The sequence below is a fragment of the Cotesia glomerata genome, linkage group LG1 (genome assembly GCF_020080835.1).
Source record: "Cotesia glomerata isolate CgM1 linkage group LG1, MPM_Cglom_v2.3, whole genome shotgun sequence".
Classification (NCBI taxonomy): Eukaryota; Metazoa; Arthropoda; class Insecta; order Hymenoptera; family Braconidae; genus Cotesia; species Cotesia glomerata.
The window spans coordinates 20,188,830-20,212,883 of NC_058158.1; the positions used below are offsets into that span (position 1 = coordinate 20,188,830).

At 30.8% G+C, this 24,054-nt stretch overlaps 1 protein-coding gene and 1 long non-coding RNA gene across 2 annotated transcripts in view; one reads left to right on the plus strand and one right to left on the minus strand.

Annotated features, from left to right (window-relative positions):
* Positions 1 to 1,320: 1,320 nt before the first annotated feature.
* LOC123263601 lies at positions 1,321 to 2,652 on the minus strand. Its single transcript, XR_006509180.1, has 4 exons — positions 2,408 to 2,652; positions 1,939 to 2,092; positions 1,617 to 1,812; positions 1,321 to 1,366 (listed from the first exon to the last, which is right to left on the minus strand). It is a non-coding gene; the product is annotated as an uncharacterized LOC123263601 (long non-coding RNA).
* Positions 2,653 to 3,636: 984 nt separating this feature from the next.
* LOC123263563 overlaps positions 3,637 to 24,054 on the plus strand; it is a 30,858-nt gene continuing 10,440 nt past the window's right edge. Inside the window, exons 1-5 of the mRNA XM_044726446.1 lie at positions 3,637 to 3,773; positions 4,531 to 4,735; positions 7,929 to 8,113; positions 21,099 to 21,108; positions 23,101 to 23,140. Of these exons, the coding sequence (XP_044582381.1) occupies positions 3,764 to 3,773; positions 4,531 to 4,735; positions 7,929 to 8,113; positions 21,099 to 21,108; positions 23,101 to 23,140 (450 nt within the window). The 5' untranslated portion in view covers positions 3,637 to 3,763. The remainder of the gene's footprint in view (positions 3,774 to 4,530; positions 4,736 to 7,928; positions 8,114 to 21,098; positions 21,109 to 23,100; positions 23,141 to 24,054) is intronic.

Here is a 24,054-nt window from a genome sequence, read left to right on the forward strand (position 1 = left end):
CCATAGTAAAATGGTGATGATTGTAACCACTAAGTAAATAAATTTCTGAAAAAAAATTAACATAAAACACAGCAGACATTCTTAATTAAGTACTTACTAATAATTTTTTTTTCATTTTTTCATTGTATTTTTTTTTTCTTTATTCTCAACTTTTTATTCTCAATTTTTTTTCTTTTTTTCTGATATTATAATTGTTATTTCTCCAATAAACTTTTCATATTTTTCTCATTTAAATATTTTTTTTATTGCTTTAACTTTGTAACGTCCACGTTTTCAAAAATTATAAAAATAAATAATTTATTTGTCCCCGGCTCGAAATTTGCTCGCCGGAGTCCAGGGTCATAAACGGGGATTACATTATCAATAACAAAATATAAACAAAACACTTTATTTTAAATAAATTAAAGAAAAAGGAAACCTCTTTATTGGCCTGATCATGTTAATAAACGATATAAACAATATAAGCAAATTAAACAATATAAACAATATATTAGAACACTCTTTTCACACATATTCGCGGTTCAAAATCGCGAACTTAACTTCAAGAGCTGGTTCCCCGCTTCCCCAGGAGACTAGCCGTCACCCCTGGGCCTAAACCTCTACCCCGAGAGCGAATGGAGAGTGTCCTCTTCGCCCCCACCTACACGGCTTATGATCACCTACCGTACCTCAGCTGAAGGCTTCGGCACGGGGAGAAGCACTTTCATCCGGTCGGTTCACGATACTTACCTGGGCCTTGGTCAGATTCCAGAAAGAGTATCATCCTCTGGAATTACTTGGTGAAGAGTATTCGCCCGAGTAATTCTCTCGAGAAAAAACTGCTTGCTTTATCGAGCCAAATTTTGGCGTTTATCATTTTTCCCCCAACTCTCTTGTAACGAACCGGAAGGGTCGTTTTAGACACCTGTCCGGTGCCCTCGAACTAACATTCAAAAATAATTATTTATTATTTTAGTCGTAATTTCCTTCATTTTCTATCCATTCGTTTCGCAAAATTCTAAGTTTTTATTTTCGAAACTTAATTCTTTATTATTTTAATCGTAATTTCCTTCATTCTCTATCCATTCGTTTCGTCAAATTCACAATTCTTTATTATTTTAATCGCAATTTCTTTCATTATATATCCATTCGTTGATTTTCCATACTAAATTGTCCTCGGGACTTATAAAATCTTCGCTTACCTAAATTATTTCTTACAAAATAATAATCGTCATTTCTTTCATTTTATATCCATTCATCGCTTTCCCATACTAAATCTTGTTCAGAACTTAGAATAATTTTCCCAGTCTTTTAATTTCTTTTACAATTAATTCGCTCGGCTTCGTAATAATTTCTCACACGCTTAATTTCTTAATTTTTATCATACCTTCAGTAACAATAATATAAAATTATTAACTAAATAAATACAATAATTAAATAATAATCGCCGCACTAATAACAATAATTGTTTCTATTAATTTTTAAGTAATTAATAAAAAAATAAACTAAAATACTCAAATACAAAAAGTAAAATTTGGGTCATAACTTTTTATATTTAATTTGATTTTTTTATTATTTTATAGTAATTTTAAAAAATTATATCTAATATAGAGTTAATAAGATTATCTAAATAATACCTTAATTTTCATCCTCTGATTCAAGCTCAACTCCAAAATTAGGCATGTTTATAAAATCGTCCATTTCTAATTTTATATTTGTTATAATCAAATTTTTGATATTTTTAATTTCGAACCTGAATTCATTTACAAGAGGATCGTTAGTTAGCTCTTGAATAATCCCAAATCTTGGTCTTGATCGTTTAATAATAACAATCTAAAATTAAGAATAATTAAGTTATAAATTATTTTTTAAATTCCTGTTAAAAAAATTGAAAATTGGGAAGTTATTGGTTCTATCCCGATTTTCGAAAATTGAGTTTTTTTTCGATTTTAAACTAACCTGGTGCAATTCCATCCTCTTCAATACATCGTTTGGAGGATTGTCAAAACATATCATGTATCTTGTCAAAAATCCCTCCGAAATCAAAAAAATAAATTTACATTGATTATTTACTCTCTTAAATCCTAATATTCTAGCAATAAACCCTGTAAAACTAAGAAAATAAAAAATTAGTAAACTATTTTTTTATTTAAATATATATATATATATATATATATATATATATATATATATATATATATATATATATACTTATTTTTTAGAAAAAAAGGTTTAACAATACTTAGTACTCATTTAAAAGATTAAAAAATAATTGATTATACTACCATATAGATACTGCATAGACATATACAAGTTGCATTGAGATAAATATTTTTAAATTTTAATTTAGATTTTTAATTTGAGATAGGTATGTCATTAGAGGTTATAAAAAAAAATTTGAATTAAAAGGATAATAATGTTAACTTACTTTGTTGCTTGACCCTGGAAAAAAGTCCGTACTGCTTGGTTCTCAAACAATTTAATTTTTACCATTTTACTTCTCACTATTGTGATATTTGAATAAAATTTTCTTTATTATGTATCAAAATTATTGCTATGATACGATGTCGCCTTTAATTTTTTTTATATAGTCAATTTAAATTTAATTGCCACGTAATAAATAACCAACGTCACATTTGATACATAGGGCCAGTTTTTCAATAAAAAATAAAATTTTATCTAAGATGAAATTATAATTGTGTGAGTATATCTATAAACATGAAATATATAGATATATTTTAACATTGGATGAAATTTTATCCAGGTTTGAAAAACTGGTAGAATATAATATTTTTAGGTATTATTAATTTAACTATTTTGAATATTTAATTCACAAGTATTCATTAAATTATTTTATAAATTTATAAAAATTTTTCATTACCCTATTTAAAAATACTCATTGGAAAAAATTAAAAAAAATCGCTCTATGTAAATTATATATCTATAGATATACACTGAGAAGTTGAAATTATTGAAAAAAATTAAAATCTAACGATAGTGAATTTTTTTCAATGAATATTTTTAAACAGGGTTTGAATTCATTTATAATTATAAATTACGTTAAAAATAAACATAAATATATAATCACATATATATGACACTGAATTTTACACATATTATAATTTTTTACATTGTTAGAACAATTAATTTATGATAAAAAAAAAAATTATTTGGAAAAATTCACTAGTAAGGTAAAAGCCCCAATAGATGATCACGTACCAGTATATAATCACTCTATGTATTTGTATATCTATATTCACAAATATTGAATTTGAATTACTTTCTCGCGGAAAATAATATATAAGATGTGTTCCACTAAGCGTTCAAAACGATGGCGCTACGTGTATTAAGATAGGATTGTGGTTGTTTTTAGCATCCATATTAACATGCCAATACTGCCATCAATACGATGTACTATAGTTGTCGCAACGGGAGAGTGTAGCTCGGGTATTCTCGACTTTCATCCCTTCTCCACCCAATAATGTGCAACGCGGTTTAGTTACAAATACGCCACGAGAAAGTAGTCCTCAATTCTAGTGGTTTGAATAAGAGCGTGCTCCTTTTTCATCGACAAATGGTAGTTTATCTTTTGTTCGCAACAAAAATAAAAATAATAATAATAAAAATGCATAATCATAATAGTAATGACGCTCAAGTGGAAAAACTGAAAAGCCGTTGGAATCATTCCTTTGTGCTTATTGTTCAACGCGAATTAATTGTTGCATGTCACGGTTAATGTGTCAATAAATTAATAATATTATTTATAAATTTTGAATTTATTATCATGACGGCAGGTAATTTTATACTTTTAATAACAAAACAATAATTTATTATTCTGAAATTAGCAGATATCCGGCAATTACTGAATTAAAATTTTTATAACCAAAAACTCATAAAAAAAAAATTTTGTAACAATTAGCACTTACATTATTTTTTAATTTCTACATGTGAAATTTTTTGGCTAAATTTTTTTCATAACAATTAAGTTGTCATAATAATCTAAAAAGTAATTAGATGTCTGTTAAATTCAGTATCATAAAATAATTAGATATGTATTTTTTTATTTTTTATAATTGAGTGAAGTAATAATGATGCTGAAATTGAGTGACATCTGATTATTTATAGAATTGTTTTAGTAAATAAAATTTAACAAGAAAAACTGATTTAAAAAATTCCATCTTCAAATGTTTTAAAATATTAAAAATGCAATTTTTTTAATTACATTTCCGTAGAACTAGTTTTCAAGAAAAATCAAAAAATTGTCAAGTGTCTGCTGATTTCAGTGTCATAAAGTTCATGGTACTGAAATCAGCAGACATCTGACAATTTTTTTGTTTTTTATTACAAATCGATTATGAAAAAAAAAATTTTTTTTAAATTTCCACTTTTTACTTTTTCCAATCTCTAGTCGTGAAATTTTTTTATTACAATTTTTTCATAACAATGTTGTTGCTAAAGAAAGTCTAAGAATTGGCAGATGTCTGTTATTTTCAGTAACATGAAAGTTCTTAGTGTGAAATTTAATTGTTGAGACTTTGTAAAATTTTTTAGAGAAAATTCGAAGGATTAGAAGTAATAAATCGCCGAGGAAGGATGAAGACCGGAAACCATGGAACCCTAATTTAGATGACAAACGTGGCCGTACTTTTACAAGCCAGCGTCAGTACGACATTTATACGGCTTATAAATTTTTAGAGGAAGAGGCCGATCATATAAAGCGTTGCGGCCAACCCTTAATTCCTTTTCCTAAAATTCGGTGAGTGTGAAATAAATTTCAAAGACTTTTTTGTTTTTTTTTTGTTTTTGAAAGTGTGATTAGTTAAAATTATCTATTCTATTTAATCGTTTTGTTGTTATTAATAAACAACATGATTGCAGATGTTATCTGCAATATTTGTTTATGTGTATAAATAAGTATACTATTGTTGAAAAGGGAAATCAATACTGGAGTAATTAAAAAAATTTTTTTTTTGCTTTTTTGGATAGTTTATACTTCTGATAATAATTTCATTGAGTCTGTAGTAACTGAACGAAAATTTTACTAAAATTCTTGGGTAAGACTGCGACTATAGGATTGGTTCAGAAAGGGCGGGGCTCCCCACTACTGCTTTCTAAGATTCAATTGTGAAGGCTGGGCTTCTCATTTGTAGAGACTTTCTATCAATGGCGGTGATTAGATAAAAAATTCATTCTAACATATATTGTAGATTACCATGAGAATGAGATAACTGAAAAATTGAGAAATTCATTAAAATTATCTATAATTTTCATAATTTATCTATAATTTTCACCCCCGATTTGATTAAGTGTTGCTCCAGATTTAGTTTTAAATTCTTGTTAAAGTCTACCGCCAGTATGGACAAATAATTTTGGTTGACTCTCTTGCTAAAGAATTGTCCGACTCTCCTTTGAAAGCTTGTTTAATTACCTGGATAAAGAATTTTATCCAAAACCGATGTAACTAGCGTAATAGGTGAAATTTGAAGCGCTTTGCATTTGTAATTAGCGAAAAGATGCCGAGATGCTGCTTCTGACAACATACAAACGGATCATTATTAACAATTTGAAAAAAAAATTTTTTCCGATGATTTTAAGTTTTTAATTTTGCAACAACGAAAATTATTAATAAAAAATTGAAAAGCAACAATTTTTAAATTTGTCCAACGGGAATGTATTCCGAAGCCTTTCAAGAATTGTTCTAAGGGACGAAAAAAAACTGAAATTTATAGTTTAACAATTATCACAATTGCACATGTTCAAGTTATAAAAATTATTAATTATCTATTACATAACTTATTGAGAAATTGTGAGCAAAATTTTTTTCAGGTGGATTATTGATCATTTATCAATCCAGTAAGCCCATAATTGTTTTAATTCTTAAATTTTATATTTAATATGTGAAAATAATTTTGATTAATAGTGTCCAAAGTAGACGAGGCTTACGCAAGCCAAAGTCCTCGTTTTCAGCTGTATTTTCATCCCTCTGGGAAAATTATAAATATCGGTCCTACAATTCGAGGATTTAGGACTTTAGTAAGAAATTTCCTCTTCTTTTTTAATCTTTTAAAAAATTTTTGAAATCTTTATTAGTTTTTGAGATATTTGCTAAAAACTAAACCCCTTTTTATTTTTTAGTTAATTGTTAATAACTTTTGCAATTTTCGCAAGCGGAACTTCATTTTTCTCAAAAATCATGTAAATGCCATTCCGATTCGAATGACACCTTAATTATAATTTTTGGATACCCCTAAAAAAAGTTTACCAAAAAGGCACTTGTTGACTGGACTCCATACCCTATGTACGTCTTAATACTCTCGCCTGAAAAGTGAAAGGTCTGCAGAGTAGGTTGCGCACAAAAACGTAACAAAGTCATTCGTTCATTAGATAAGTAGTAAACTCAGTAGTAAACTCCAAAAATTTTTTCTCTTAGTTACAATAAGATAACAGTTTCTGACCATTTAAGGGGGAACACCACTGTGATGATCGAAAAAATGAGGTGATTTTCGGGAATTTTTTTGACAGGGAAAATAAAGGAATTTGGGGATCGGATTTTTTTATTTTATTAAGGGTACATTAAAGATTATTACCCTAAATTTTTATTCAAAAATATTTAATTATTACAAAGTTATTAACAATCTCGTAGAGCTCTAGAAAAAATTTCCCCCTCCATGGTCGGTTCGATAACTCAAAAACGGATCATCTGAAAATAAAAACTCAAATTGCTTTTTAATCAGTAAGGATGTAGTGATCGTCGCACGTATGGAATTTTGAAAATTTTTATTTTTTAAAAAATGGCGACTGATTGAAAATTTTCTCACTATTCTCAGCGTTTTTTTTTTGTTTTAACCTGGCTAAAAAAATCTTTAAAATTAAAATTTTTTAAATTCCGTACGTGCGCCGATAACTACATCCTTACTGATTAAATAGCAATTTAGGTTTTTATTTTCAGATGATCTGTTTTTGAGTTATCGAACCGACCGTGGAGGGGGGAAATTTTCTCCAGTGCTCCACGAGATTGTTAATAACTTTGTAATAATTAAATATTTTTTAATAAAAATGTAGGGTAATAATCTTCAATGTACCCTTAATAAAATAAAAAAAAATCCGATCCCCAAATTCCTTTATTTTCCGTCAAAAAAATTTCCGAAAATCACCTCATTTTTTCGATCGTCACAGTGGTGTTCCCCCTTAAAAGGGTTCATATTCAAAAGTACTCAATTTTGTGCGCACTGATAGAAGGATTTGTTAAATTTAATAAGCTTTATTAACTGTTAATAAATGATTTTTTAACATCATGGGATTTAATAAATATTTATTAACAGTTAATAAATATTTATTAAGTAGAATTTATTAACTGTTAATAAATATTTATTAATACTTAATAAATATTTGTTAACTGTTAACAAATATTTATTAAGATAAAAAGCAAAAATAGCAATTTTCTTTTGACACTTTTTATAACCCTATAACTGAAATACATGATAATAATTCAATTCACTCAATAAATTAACGATTTTAATAATTAAAAATATAAAAGATAATTATGAGCTGTGACAGAATTTGGTAGTTTACAATAAATGTTATTATAACGTAATATAACTAATGCAAATAATTTATAAAGATGATTTTTGTTTATAAGCAACCTTCATATCATATGACATTGCAAGCCAAACGAATTCACTCAACAAAATATTTATTAACTGTTAATAAATATTTGTTAACTACCTATTAATAAATATTTATTAAATATTAATAAATGTACTTTTCTTCCAAATAAATATTTATTAAATGTTAAAAAATATTTATTGAAATTTAATAAATTAAATTATTATCTTCAAAAAAATCAAATTATTAATAGTTAATAAATCCTTCAATCAGTGCAGAATGCCCTATTCGCAATTACATTACTGCCTTTAAATTTTTTTACTAAACTGTTATTTATTTTGTAGAGAGCGTACAGCTGCGCTCTTGAAATGTGGGGTAGTGAGCGTTACCAAGTACGTTAAAATGGGTGAGGCAGGTATACCGTTCAAAACACCAGGTAGAGTACGAACAAGAAAACGAAAGTACAGAGACGTCAGTAATGATGTAAAAGAACAAATCCGGAAGTTAATTTATGATGCTTGCGACAAAAGTAAGTTTTCCATTTTAAATCTTTATTCTATAATATTTGAATGACTTATTTCTATTTATATATTTGTAATTGTAAGTAATAGAGAGAGTATAATTTTGAAAAAGATATTTTTCTGGAAAAAAAGAAGTTGTAAAAAATATAGGTTTGAAAAATCCAAAATCGTACAACTCATAACACTCGTTTAATCTTGAATAATAATCATATCATCAAATAAAAAAAATTTTAATTATAAACAGCTGTATGGCAATAATGCGAAGTCGTCCTAATGGGATAAACGTACAGTATAAATAGGGAGTCTTCTTTGTTTTTTTTCTTTCATTTATTATAGGGGTGTGTGGATATTCGAGTTTACGAATTATTCGTCTCGTATTCGAATCGAATTATTCGATTCGAATAGTTCATATAATTCGAATAGTTCGAAGAATTTGAATAGTTCTAATAATTTGAATAATTATATAATTCAAACAGTTGTTTTCTGTTGATAAATTAACCAATTTTTTTGTAAAAATTAATTCATTTTATTTTATTTGACTAAATGAAGTCTTCATAATTTCATAATTATTTGATAGTAAAGTCTGCTTATTATTTGTAATAAATATTTCTTGGTGTATTCAGACCCCCCCCCCCCGCCTCGGGGCACCTCGCCATTTTGACATTTCTCCGGGAAAATTTGATTTTTTTTTAATAAGATCTACGACATGATGGATGACACTGAATAAATGTGAATATCGACTAAATTTGGAAATTCTAAAGCTTTATCTCTCGTTAACATTATTTTAACTAATTTATTTTTCTCTAAACTTGAATAGATTAAGTCTATAGCAATATTATATCTATATTTGTAAAGTCCACACGAAATTTTTACATATTTCATATATTCCAAAAATTTGATATATATCATCTATATGAATTATATGAAAAAAATCGTGTGTGTACTCAAATGAAAGATCTCGATAAGCATAATATTATGATGAGCGTATATCTAGAAAAATGTCAATAATTAACAAATGACGTTTTTTTTTGTCTACTGATGATATTTTTAACGATATAATATGTAAATATATAAATATGAGAAATATCACGTATATAAAATATATGAAAAAAATCGTGTGAGTAGTCAAATGGAAGGTCTCGATTAGCTTATCTTTAGGATGAGCTTACATTTAACCTTTTAGTATCCACGTAATGAGAATTTTAGTCACGCAACAATATTCAACTAATAGGATATCTCGATAATTTGATAGGAATTTTTGTGTACGATATTACGTTCAGCTGAGAATGGATTTTCTCGAATTTTAAACCCAAAGGGAATTGCGGGGGCGTTAACAATGGAAATCTCTCATTTCCAATCAATAGTTTCTATGGACTCGAAGTTTTATTGTAATCTTTTATTTATAATGTAGAAATCATCTCGAATAGGATTTAACGAAATTCCTCTCCAACATAAAGTGACAATTGTCAAAAAAATCATATTCTTCAAATACAGTTTCTACAGATATAAAATTTGATAGAATCTTAAGAGAAACAGGCAATTACTGGGATGTCCTCCAAAGTCGACGGATTAAATATTTTGCTTCCTTAATAATTATATTTTTTAAAACAATCGTCTCTTTGGCAGCGGCAAATAAAGTCATTGTAAGGTTTTCAAAATTTAACATTACATGTACAGTAGCGCTCAAAAGTATTTTGACAAATATATTTAATGGTTTAATTAAAAAATAAATATGAAAGACAATAATCATTTATTTATTTTTTTAACACCTTTTGAATAAACTACAGAATAGTGTCAAAGAGGTTCTTATTCGTAATAAAAGAAAGTTTAATTTTTAAAATATTAGGAAAATGGTGGCTCAAAAGTATTTTGACATTTTTGAAAAAAAACTAATTTAACGCATAATTATAATTTACAGCAATAAATATATTAGTATTTAGTAGCATATCCCTTGGCCTTTATGACAGCCTTGCATCGCTCCGGCATTGAGTCGATTAATTTTTGTAATCGACTTATTGGAATTTGATCCCACTCATTTTTTAGAGTTTCAAACAAAGCGTTTTGTTTGAATAATTTTGGTTTTACACTACGTTTCAATTCTTCCCAGAGATTTTCTATCGGATTCAAGTCGGGACTTTGACTTGGCCACTCAAGAACTTTAACTTTTTCACGATTTAATAAGTCACTAATATGCTTTGATCTGTGTTTGGGATCATTGTCTTGTTGAAAATACCACTTAGCTGGCATGTGATGTTTAGCTTATGGTAACATCTGAGACTTTAATATATTTGCATACATAAACCGATCCATTTTTCCTTCTATTCGAACTAATGGTCCAACTCCAGACCGTGAAAAACATCCCCAAACCATCACACTACCACCTCTATGTTTAACTGTGGGTATTTGATACCGATAATCGTATTTTTTGTTTACTGGACGCCGAATGTACTTGATACCATCAGATGACATTAAATTAAATTTACTTTCGTCACTCCATAAAACTTTAGACCACTCTAAACTTGACCACGATATATGCCGTTTCGCGAACTCAAGACGAGACTTCCTGTTTTTTTTCGATATTAAAGGTTTTTTAGCCGATCTTCGGCCATATAAACCAAGGACCTTTATGCGTCGTTTAACAGTAGAAATATGAATATCTACGTTATATTTTTCTTTTAATTCATTTTTCATCATTACAGCGGACATCCGTATATCATTTGCTGATAACTTTTTTATAATATGATCGATGTAAGAAGAAGTTTTTCTTGGGCGGCCTGTTCGAGGCTTACTTTCGACAGTTTTTCTTTTGTTATAGACTTTATTCCATAAGCTAACTAACTGTCGAGACACTAAACAAACGAGCAACTTCTGTTCGTTTCAATCCTTGTTTTAATGCATTAATAACGGCTTTTTTAGAATCACTAGAATATTCCTTGCACTTAGGCATATTGAAGTTACCACAACAAGTAAATATATTTAAAAATAAAAACTAAGGAACAAGTAATCTGCGAGAGTTTTTCAAGTCAAATGCGTGTCAAAATACTTTTGAGCTCACGGTAAGTCAAGTACGTTCGATGGCGCGGTGTGTAAACAAACAAGTTGTAATTTGATACGCTTGAATAGTCGCAATTACACTACTCTACATTATACTCAATACATTTTCCGATAGGCTTTTATTTTAAAAAAATATTAAAAAATTTTATGTTGTCAAAATACTTTTGAGCGCTACTGTAGCTATTTAGTCTACGGACTAAGAATTTTACATACATTTTATTTCTGCTGATCACATAATCGATAAATTGTTCTTATTACGGGATCGCGGGAATGTAACATATTAAAATCAATGCATGTTCTAAACACTTGAAGTATGGAAAAAAAATTTGGCTACTTATTATGAGAAAATTCGTAAAAACCATAATAATTGATGTCACGGAGGAACTTTTAATTAACGGCAAAATAAGTCCCACTTAAAAGCTTGAAAGATTTCAACGACATAATCATGAGACCTGCAATATTACTTTAACTGAAACTTTCAATGCTCAAATATTATTCATGCTTGTAAGAAAGACATGGGAATATTATAATGATTGCACATTGAAAGTTATAATGAATATTAGCTAGAAGAATTATATGGATAAAAGGTGCATGCCAATTTGATAGAATTGGGAATCTGTGCAAGTCAAAACAATACTCCACATAAATTTCAAGTCTAGATCTAAAAATACAATTCTATAAAGTGCCCAGCGGAGCGGGCGGGTAACAGCTATAGCTTTATATATATCACAAATATGAGAAATATCATATATATATATAAAATCTTTTATTAACAAGCTTATGCGACATTTTCATTGTTATCGCTTTTCTTTGCTACATTTACACTCTTTCAATATCCGATCCATCGTGTCGTAAATATTTAAAAAAAAATTTGAATTTTGACGGAGAAATGTCATTTATTACTTATTCTTATTACTAATAGCAGGCATGACTATCAAATAATTATGAAGACTCCATTTAGTGAAATAAAATGAAACGAATCAATTCTTTTAGAAAAAAATTAATTAGTTTATTAACAGAAAACGACTGTTTGAATTATTTGAACAATTCGAATTATTCAAATTATTCGAATATTCGATCCGAATAGTACTATTCGATTTCATTCGATTCGAATACTATTCGCACACCACTAATTTATTACAATTAAGGAGGTACTGTGGAAATTCACTTTTCTAACAACATTCTTCAATTTTTAAATACGTGTACTTCTAAGTGTCCTCTATACGAATAAATTTTTTATTAATAGTTCTTGCGGGGCTAACTTTCGAACTATTAGCAATTAAAAATCGTACATCTAATATGTATTCCCTATCCTGACCGTAGTTAGAGTGAACATTTTATTGAATGACAACCGTACTTTTCTTTTTTTTGAATTTTTTTGATAAACAGAAAATTTAATTGAAGTTATAAGTATTTTTTATCAAAAATAACAAACGACCGGTATTCATTTTTTTATAAAAAATGTTTGAAGTTAGCGACTGTCAATATTTTACGTGAGTGAAAGTAAGTGAGCGATAGTCTGTAAAGAGAGGCAGTACTAGTGCGTGAGGAATAAACCAATGGCCATAACTTATTATAATCTTTAATTATAATAATAATCAAAGGGGTGTCTTTATTTGCCGCAGTATCTCCTTAAAGGACATTGAGTTACCCAGCCATTCCTAATCGGTCAAATTTAATTCCTTCAAAGATTTTTTTCAAAAAGATCGCAAAATCCAAAAGCGCACGACTGTTAATGGTCCGACATGGAATTTATTTTTTCATAATAATATAATAAAGTCTGAAAAGCGTTTTGCGAAAAAAGAAAAAAATGACATTCGGCGTCTGAAATAAATGCAGATTTTCTATTTAAATAAAATTACAACATTGATGATTCAAGTACTATCACTTTCACCGATTTTCGTGTACAAAAACTAGTGTAATAGCAAATTTCATAATTGCCATAGCGAAAGAAGACTTTATTTTGGGATTATACATAAATTCTATACGCATTCATTATAATAGTTTAACTAAAGTTTAATGAAAGATCTTTCACATGCAATTTACAAAGCTTAGTTAAGTTATCGTATTCAAAACTTATTTGAGAATGAAAGCGAAGAAATGTGAATTTTTAAGATTTTAAAAATTTTCAAATCGTTTCATGTCTTAATTACTTGACCAAGTAAACTCATCTTTGAACTCGATTTTATTCATCTGTAGAATAAGTATGGTATGTTTAATAAAAATCCGTAATGATTTGGCAGCGCTATCGTCCTGATAAGCTGCGCTATATATATATATTATATATATATATATATATATAGAGAGAGAGAGAGAGAGAGAGAGAGAGAGAGAGAGAGAGAGAGAGAGAGAGAGAGAGAGATTGATTGATTGATTGATTGATTGATTGATAGTTTATTAATGCCAAGGCACAAGCCAAATGGCAATATTCAATTATAATAGGTACATAATTTTTACATATTAAATATTAATATTGCAAGTACATAAACTTAAATTATTTCTAAAAATTTTACTAAATATTTAGCGATATTAAATAAATTTTAAATCTTATCTGATTCAACAAGTAACTCTATATTTTAAATAACATTTCAAATATAGAGAAATATTAAGGTAAATATAACTATAATTGAGAGCATTAATGGTCATCAAGAGATTTTTCAATTATCCAAATTTAATAAATGGTCAAAAATTTTATTTTTAAACACCTCCAAACTGCTTGAATTAACAATGTCGTCAGGTAGCTCCTCCCACACTCTTATCACAGTAACTATAAATGAGCGCTCTAAATAAGTAGTAGCAAAGTGAGGTAGTTTAAATACAGTATGTTTTTTAGCTGCTAGTCTACTAGAGCGTCTCACGTCAGTTTCTTCAAAGAATGTATCTCGTAGATAGCCCGGTTTACCGACATCCAGCAACTTATAGAAGTAACACAGCAAAAAATACACTCGACGATATTTCACTGATAGCCAACCTAGCTCTCGACGATAAGTGGTGACATGTTCATCTCGTCTAAGACCAAAGATAAATCTTATTGAGGAGTTTACTGCTCGTTACAATTTTAAGTCATTATCACAAGTAGCATCAATAAGCACAACAGAGCAATAATCAATGAGTGGCAAGATCGTCGCTGAAACCAATAATCTTCTGATATCAGTTGAATAAATATTTTTACGAACTTTCAAAGAATGCAATGCTGAATTCACTTTCCTCGTAACTTGTGATACATGGTTATTCCATGATAAGTTGTTACTCAAATGCAAGCCCAAGCACTTTGTCAAGTTGACATAAGGTAATGCCACTCCATTTCTTCTTCAGCAAGTCTTCTTAATTTACTATTTGATCCCATAATCATAGCCTTTGTTTTGTCTAAGAGAGAGAGAGAGAGAGAGAGAGAGAGAGAGAGAGAGAAGTTACTTTTCAATACTAAGTGCGAGGTAAATTAATTAAGTATATAGATTGCCAGAAATCGTATTCTTTGCACCCTTTTTATGTTACTCGGAAATCAAACTTTTGCGGCTGATATGACTACAACAATATTTTTTACACTATGCAAGTAAATTTAAGTTAACCCAACAATTATTTTTGTAATTTAAAGCAAAAATAAAATATTCGACGAGAAAATAAAATGACATCTGAATATGTTTAATATCAATAATGAATAAATTTACAAAATTTAAAATTTTGTTTAACTTTTAAAAAATATTAAAAGCTTTCAAAAAAAAATTTTTTTTCGTTTACAAACGATCCCCTCTTTTTCTCGCGTCGCACTTACTGCGAGAAATGATAATATTCTTATTGCACTCATTAATATAAAGCTACTAGCTGATACCCGCCCGCTTCGCTGGGCATGCAATAAAATTCTATTGGGTAACCTAGACGAAAAATATAAACAAACTGATTAATTTCAACAATCTTAACAAAATTATATCGCTTTTTATCTATGAAATAATTGTTTTTACAGCTCTGAATTATTTAATAAATTACATAAATAAATATGTTATTATTCTTTTGTCCAAGCGCCAACTTCAATAACGTTATTATTGTTAATTGATTGTTAATTCAGATTATTATTTCTTATCTCAGCGCCATTTTCTATAAAAATATGAATATTAGTAATAAAATTATGAAATTCATCACATATTATTTTAGAATATAAACAACAATGTAATTATATTAATTTGCCTGAAAATTAACATCAATATGGCAACGGTAACCATGGCGGTATCAGACTTATTGATCCCTGGACAAAATATCCCCAAAAAAAATATCCCCGGACAAAATATCCCCGACAAGTTATCCTTCGGATTCGTTATAATTTTCGAAAGTAAAAAAAAAAAAAATTATTCAAGGGCACAGCATGGTTAAAAGCGTATGTGTTTGTCTAATATCGAATAAACACACACAAAAACCATGTTAAAAGGGCGCAACACGATTACCCGCGTATGTGTTTGTCTAATATCGAATAAACACACACAAAAACGTTAATGTTAATGTTATTTTACTTGCTTAATTGAGTAATAGTTAATTCTTTGAATTCCCGGGATCTGTCGTCACGGTACTTTTGTATTTACCCACTCAGCGTTAATGTTTGTGTGAAATACTACGATAATATACGGACCAATAATCCGACTGAAGGTTGGCATAACCGATTAAATCGAGGTGTTGGTGAGAGTCATGCTACTGTTGGGGTATTTATTAATGCCTTGAAGGATGAGCAAGTGAATACTGAGCTCTGCATGACTCAGATTAATACTGGTAACACTGTTAGTAATCGTCGGAGACAGTATCGTGATTGTGATATGCGTTTGAAACGTGTTGTTAGCAACTATGATACCTCGTCAATGTTAAATTATGTTAAGGACGTAGCCAAAATTATTTCATTTAATAATTAAAATGATAATACTATTATTGATTCAAATTATGACTTTGTTGAATTTTAATAATATTGATTTTTTTTTTCTATTAATTATTCGTCGACGTTGAAGTATTAATTTTCGGTTCGACATTCATATTTAATAATTATTATTATATTGTTGCAAATGTGATAATTTTGCGTAATAAGTATTATAATAGCCCATTAGTGTGATATTATTATTATTATCCTATATTGTAATCGTTGTCAAATGTTTTTGATATAAAGTGATTGATAATAATAATTAAATAAATTTATAATTTTTTGCCGTAATTTGTTGTTACTTATTATTTTAGCTCCCTATTTTGAAAATATTAATGTTATTTTACTCATGTAATTTTAATGTTATGTGTGTATTTATCTTTGTTATTTATGGTTTTATTAATAAATTCTGTCTGTTTGGTATCAATTGTCGGGGATATTTTGTCACGGGGATATTTTGTCCAGGGATCAATTATCATGGAACCAACCATGGCATCGGTAACCATGGTAACGGTTGATTAGCGTAGGTGGTTGTGGGGGGATAAAGTAGGGTTGAGTTCTATAATTGATAGGTGCCACTGATGGTTTCTTAGATTGGAGAATCAAAATGATATTTTCCCCCAAAAAAAAGAGAGAGAGAGAGAGAGAGATAGGGAAGGGGGAAGAAGGCACGGGAGATAGGGCACGGAAGGGGTGGGGAAGAATGAGAGGGAGGGGAGGGGGTAGCATACGTGATGGTTGACGAAAAATCCATTTTGGCTAGGAATTTCGTAAAATCCCTTCTTATCTCTCGTCTACGGTGAAAAAGGAGTACCTATGATAAATTTTAAATGAATCGGTCTAATAGTTTCAGAGATCTAGTGATGAGTCAGTGGTATTTCGCTTATATGTATATAGATTTCAATTGTATGTTTTTTTTTTCAACAAATGAGAATTTCGAAAAGAACGCTCTGCTACGAAATAGATAATTTAAAAATCTATTACGTAGCAGAGCGTTTCTTTTCCAATTCTTCTTTATCTAGATGGAAAATATAAAGTTGTAATCGTAGGGGTAGGCTGTTACATGTTAAAAAATTCATTACTTGGAAAAAAAAAATCGTGTGTGTCAGCTCCGACGCACGACTGGAGTTTACTCCTTACGAACGATTATATCAAATATATAGATTAGTAAATGATGGTAAATGAAATTAACTATTATATTACTCGAAGCATACATGGTACATTTATTTTCATTAATTATGCAATTAATTCGTCAAAATAACTAACTGCATTGACTTGTGAATATTTTTAAATCGCAAATTAATATCGATTTATATAAATGAAAAAATTATGTGTAAACTCCAATAAACTCCAAAAAATTGTTTAAGGAACAATTTTTCTTTTAAAAATCATTATTTATATCAAAGATTGAAATTTCATAAAAAAATTTTCAATCATCTTATGAACAACGCATTTATTTATAACAATTTTTTAAACAATAAAAGGTAAAAATTTTAAAAAGTTATTTCCGTGCAGCTTCCGACTGACTATTTCCTGCAGCTTCAGATTTGGTAATGATCGATGTAAGGGATAGAGAAAAGATCAGTCTAATGATAGAGGAAAAGACAGTCGGATCATCTTTTAGCAGTCACGGAGGTAGAAGTTGCGGGAAAACAAAGGGGTGGCTCAAAAGAAATTCGGGATAAGGTGTAAGGAAGAGGTTGCTGAAACAAGTCAGGTATAAAAAAGTTCCAAGAAGAGTTTGGGGAGGGTGAAGTAGCAGGTAGTGAAGTGGAAGATGCCTGGGGCGAACTAAAAAGGAGAATTAAAGGTGCAATGAAAGAATCGGAGAAAAAAGGAGAAAAAAGGAGAAGCGTTTCGGGATGGTAGGACTAAGAATGCAGGGATACGAAAGGAGAGTTGAGGAAAGCTTTAAGTAATTTTAAGGGTGGTAAAGAAGAGATGAAGGGGTACCTAGAGAATAAGAGGCAATATAGGAAACTATGCAAGGATAAAAAAGAGAGAGAGGGTCGAAAATGGGAGGAGTGGGTGAAAGCCACGAAATCCGAAGCCGAAATCTGGAAGGTGGTCAACCAGAGTAGAAAAAAGAAGGAAAGTATAAACAAGGACATAGGAATAGAGGACTGGGACACGCATTTTAGGAATATTCTGGAGGAGGGAGGGACTTAAGAGAAAGGAGGAAAGGGAGGTAGGCGAGGGAAGAATTGGACTAACAGAGTAGCATGAAGTTTCTTTTGGGAAAATTAGGGAGGTTGTGGGTAAGTTGAAGGATCGTAAGGCATTAAGTGAGGATGGAATCCCAAACGAAGTTTGGAAGTACGGGGGTGAAGGGGTGTTGAGAGAACTTTGGTGGGTAATTCAAAGGGTATGGGATGGGGAGGGTTGGCCTGAGGAATGGAAGAATGGAGTTATCGTACCAATAAAAACGAAAACTCCATTCGGCCACACCCGAAATGAAAGGTAGATTTCACAGAATAAAAATCTTGATAAAATAACATACGTAAGTGGGTTGTACTACACATTGCCTGAGAATAGTTCAATGGCACTCTTAACTTTGATAAAATAACTAAAAATAGTCCAAATGTCAATGTTATACACGTTAAATTTAAGGTAACTTCATGAGTTATCACATGAATTTTTAAAAAATTAGTTATCTCTTTTTAATCAAAAGTTATACATCATTGAAGTCACTGAAAACGTGATTTTCACTATTTTGAAAATTTTAAATGGCCGCCATTTCTAAACTAATTAATCGACTTTGCACATCTTCGAACTCGTTCAAGGTAATTACCCCAAGAATGTGTACCAAGTTTTATCTAAATCCGTTAAGAATTATAGACGCTATAGTGTCTACAAGCCACGTTATATTATCTATATATATATATATATATATATATATAACTTTTTAAACCAATGCTAATTTTGAGCTTAACTCGACTACATAAGAAATAAAATGACGAAATTCCGTATGAATTCCGACTCAAGGGCCAATACAATAGATAAATTTCTACGAAATCTATCTAAAAAGGGGGATGGATCTAGGATAGAAGATTATAGGGGGGTTACTATCATGCAGACTGCGTATAAGATCTACGTAGGAATCTCGGAAAGGAGGTTAAAGGCGGAGATGGAGAGTTAGGGGGTATTACCAGAGTCGGGTTCAGGGCAGCGCGAGGAATTATAGATTATATCTATGCTCTAAATTATCTAATTTACAGGGAAATAGGAAAGGAGAGGGAAAATGTTGGGTCTATTCGAAGATTTTAAAGTGACGTTACATTCGGTGGACAGGGTGGAGCTGAGTAAGGCACTGAGGAGAAAAGGAGTTAGTGAAGGTCTGGTGAGGAGGTGGGAGGTAGTGTTAAAGGAAACATGCGGTAAAGTGAGGGTCGGAAAAAAGTTAGGAGAAAGATTCTGGACAATGAAAGGGTTGAAGCAGGGCTGTCCGCTAAATCCGCTTCTCTTTGTGCTTTTCTTGGCTTATTTGGATGAGGAGTTAGAAAAAAGGAGGTGGGGAGGTGTAGAATTATCGGGCGAAAAGAAGGTACTCTTGTTAGCTCATGCGGATGACGTTGTGTTGTTGGGTAAAGAGGAGGATGAAATGAGGGGTATGATAAAGACGGTGAAGATAATTGTAGAGAAAAAGAGGTTAGAGGTACGTGTATAGAGGAGGGCAAAGTCATGAGGTGTGGTAAAGGGGGTGGCAGGAAGAAAAGGGTGCGGTAGAATTGTAATGGTAGGGAGATCGAGGAAAGTTATAGATATATATTCCTTGGGTACGTAATAAAGTCGAACGTGAGCAAAGTGATCATGTGAGGAAAAGAGTGGCAAAGGGAACAAAGATCCTAGGGCAGATTTGGGGAATAGGTAAAAGGAAGTTCGGGAATGACAGGACTAGGAGAGTGTGGTTATTTAACAGATTGGTTTGGTCGGTGATGAGTTACGAAGTGGCGATTTGGGGGTGGAAAGGTAGGGGGGAGATGGAAAGAGTGCAGGAGAGGTATCTAAGATGGATACTAGTTGTATCAAGGAGAGTGGCGGGATATTTGGTGAGGAAGGAACTGCAGAGAGAGCGCTTAGAAGGTATAGCGGGTAGGAGAGCTTGGAGCTATAAGAAAGGAGGTGGGAAAATGGGTGAATGAGAGAGGAGGTGATAAAGGTAGAAAAGGCCAAGCAAGAAAGAGAGAGGTGGGAGAAGATTAGGGACTCGAGAAGCAATAAGGTGCATAAATTTATTAAAGGACCAGGGCTACCAGATTACCTGTAAAAAGACTGGGGGGAAGAAAGATGGGGTAGGATCGCTAGGTTCAGGTTAAGGAATTACTTGAAAGGATGTGGTTACTGGGAAGAAAAGGAAAACAGGCTCTGCAATGAGTGTGGGTCGGAACTGGAGACGTGAGAGCATGTATGAGAGGTTTGTTCTGGGTGGGGACTAGAGAAAAAGTGGCAGGAGATGAGAGGACAGGGATTAGGAGGGAAAAGACAAGGAGAAATGTGGTTGAAGGAGATAGAGTTGAAATGGGGGTTTGGGGGGGGGGGATAATTTTAGTGTTGGCAACGAAACGGAAGTCCTTTAGAATGAAAGTGAAGGATGGATAGATGAATGAGTGTTGAGGAGTGGGGCGGTACTTTTTCTTGTCACCTAGGTGTTTCTTTTTGCCCGCCTGGATGAGAAAATAGGTTGATTATTTTGAAATTATGCTTGGTATTAAGTAGAGTAAGATATTTGTAAAATTATTGTCAAGCGGAACGTTGCAGAGCGATTCTTTCCAAATTCTTCTCTGTCTAGGTGGAAAATATAAAGCTGCAATCGTAGGAACCGGCTGTTAAATGTTGAAAAATTCACTACTTGGAAAACAAAAAAAAAATACTTTTTAGGAGCTCCTGGATCTTATAAGATCTGTTGAAAATATTGTATAAGACAAATTGGGCGAAATATACATAATTTTGAATTTTTCAATTTCAAAATTCTTCAATTTTTTTATTTTTAAAAATGTTTTTTTTTTTTTTCATTGCCGTAAATGTCGCTTTCGACACTGATCCAGAACGATTTTTGTAAGTATAATGGTTTTTTAGGTTTCTAAAAAACAAACTTGAAACTTCCGGTGAATGGTAAAATTTTGCAAAACTTTTACAACTAATTTAAAAACTGTTTTTTTTTCCGCAAGAAAAAATTAATACTTGTTATACACGACAGTGCACGACTAAGCATTATTCATAAACAGCCATACTAAACCTTGTATGACTATGTACTGTGAGGACTAAAAAGTCGTTCATGAATCTGTACGAAGAAGTATCACGCTCGACCCAACGTAAATGATGCATGTTCAGGCTTCATCAATCACGTTTTTTGCTGGTAGCATAAGGCTATACTCTTTCATGCAAGTTCATGATCGACCTTTTAGTCCTCACAGAAAACAGACGTGCAGGGTCGAATTTGGCTAAGTATGATCACGCATAGACATATCTGGTCGTACACAATCCAGTGTGGCCAGATCGTGCGATTTTTTTACCCCCATTTTGTACTGCTTTTAATGAAGTCAGATGAGAGTGTCCTACAAAGTGGGAGTAAGAAAACAGCACGATTTGGCTACACTGGCACAACCACGCATGCTTACAAATATACGATTGAATGTGACCTTACACGATCCATAGCATCATTCATGCCTGATTCATGCATTCTAAATTTTTCCTAGGATCCTGGGAGTTTTTGTTATGACTACCCAACTAATATCACTATTGTAGTTGTTATCATTTATTTATCGAAAATGTTATAGAGATTCACCTTCAATACTTTGCAAATCATATTGAACGCTTGAAGAAATTTTTTTGGCATATTGCTTTTTAATGTGAGTGCAAGCTTAATAGTCCGGTCAAATTAGACAAAAAAAATAGGGGTGAGATTACAAAAATTCCGACTTAGATGAATATTGGTAGGATTGTTCAAAACACTATTATAAAGGAAATGTGAAAAGTCCTCATCGATCCGAAACGTGCAAAAAAATTTACTCGGGGTCAAACATCACAAAAACGGGCTTTTTTGCGATTTTCAGCAAAACAGTAAGTTTTATCATAAAATTAATTCAGATAAAAATTGTAGATCAGATAACTATCTATAAAAAATGTTTTAATACTTTTTTTCCTAAGAGCCACCGTTTTGGAGATATAACGATTCAAAAAGTTGAAAGAGTTGTAATCGTCATCATATGCACACGTTTCCACGCCACCTTTGAGGTTGTGCACTTAGCGCGTTTTTTTTAATGTGGTTTCCCCGGTAGGCCTATTCTACTGATCTGTTGTGAATCTGTTTATTTTGAAACTATTGAATAACTATTGTTATTGGCAAGGGTTGAAAGGGAGAGAAGAGGAAGCAGGTTTCTGATGATTTACATTCAGACGGATAAATTTTTCTATTTTTTTTTTTTAATTTACTCTCCTTTTATCATTTTCAACCCTTGCCAATAACAATAGTTCTTCAATAGTTTCAAAATAAACAGATTCACAACAGATCAGTAGAATAGGCCTACCGGGGAAACCACATTGAAAAAAACCCGCTAAGTGCACAACCTTAAAGGTAGCGTAGAAACGTGTGCATATGATGACGATTACAACTCTTTCAACTTTTTGAATCGTTATATCTCAAAAACGGTGGTTTTAAGAAAAAAAATATTAAAACATTTTTTATAGATAATTATCTGATCTACAATTTTTATTTGAGCTAATTTTATGATAAAACTTACCGTTTTGCTGAAAATTGCGAAAAACCCGTTATTGTGACCTTTGACCCCGAATAAATTTTTTTGCACGTTTCGGATCGATGAGGACTTTTCACATTTCTTTTATAATAGTGTATTGAACAATCCTACCAATATTCAGCCAAGTCGGAATTTTTGTAACATTGGATGTCTAAATTGACCGTACTATAATCTATGTGAAGCTGTGGGCAGCGTTTCATTTTTGATTTGACTATGAAAATTCTTATTTACTAACTCACATAATTCTATGCTTTAAATTTAGATATCTATTATTGTTTATTTTCTTTCATAGGAAAGACAATCACGGTCGTGGAATTGTTTCAACAAATAAGGTATGATTTTTAATCAATCATTCATTCATTTTTTTCTTTTCTTACTGAACTAATACATATATTTTTATTGCTCGAAGATTTTAATATTATGATATGACAATACCGAATGATTATACTTGACTTGCATTACACAATTAATCACTGCATATTTCTTCATTACTTCATAAATTTTCATAATTTAAGAAATGAAGAAGATATGCTGCAATATTAACAAAATTCTACTCATAAGATAAAACTATTTTTTACTCTACCGTGATACGTTCAAATGTTAATAATGTTCTAACTGTCAGAACTGTCGTAGGAGTAAGTCGCATGAGGAAACGAATACAAAATTTAGCAAAACAGCTTATGCCTCAGGCAATTCCTGCAACATTCCACTAATTTTAAATATAAAGTGCTTTTAATTTTGCCTGTAAGTTATTCCGCCCTACAGTTATTTGGAGCTCGTCTAGCTGTCTCATAGAACTTACTTACGCTTTTGAGCTGTTTAAACGCGAAAGTTTTGTTTGTATTTGGTAAAATGCTTTTTTGACAATATTGGACCTGCAATAACTTCCGGTCGAATCAACCGATTTGGATGTGCTTGGCAGAAATTAGCACAGTTGAGAAAACCAATTTAAATTCACGAAAAGGAATTCTTATAAAGAATCAAAAAATTTCCTTAACAATCACATTCTTGAAATTTTTTTAAAAATAAATATCCCTTCAGAAAAATATCTGATTTCGGTAAACTTGGCTCTATTTGACGCAGTTTTTGGCACACCTATAGTTAACTTGATTCATCAACAATTGCCCGAGAAGAAATTTTGAAGCTATAAAACAATCACTTTCCGTAACTTTATGTCACAGACAACTTTCTAACGAATTCTAACAAATAAACCTTGTTAAATTAATCGTGTTTGAGATTGAGCGCT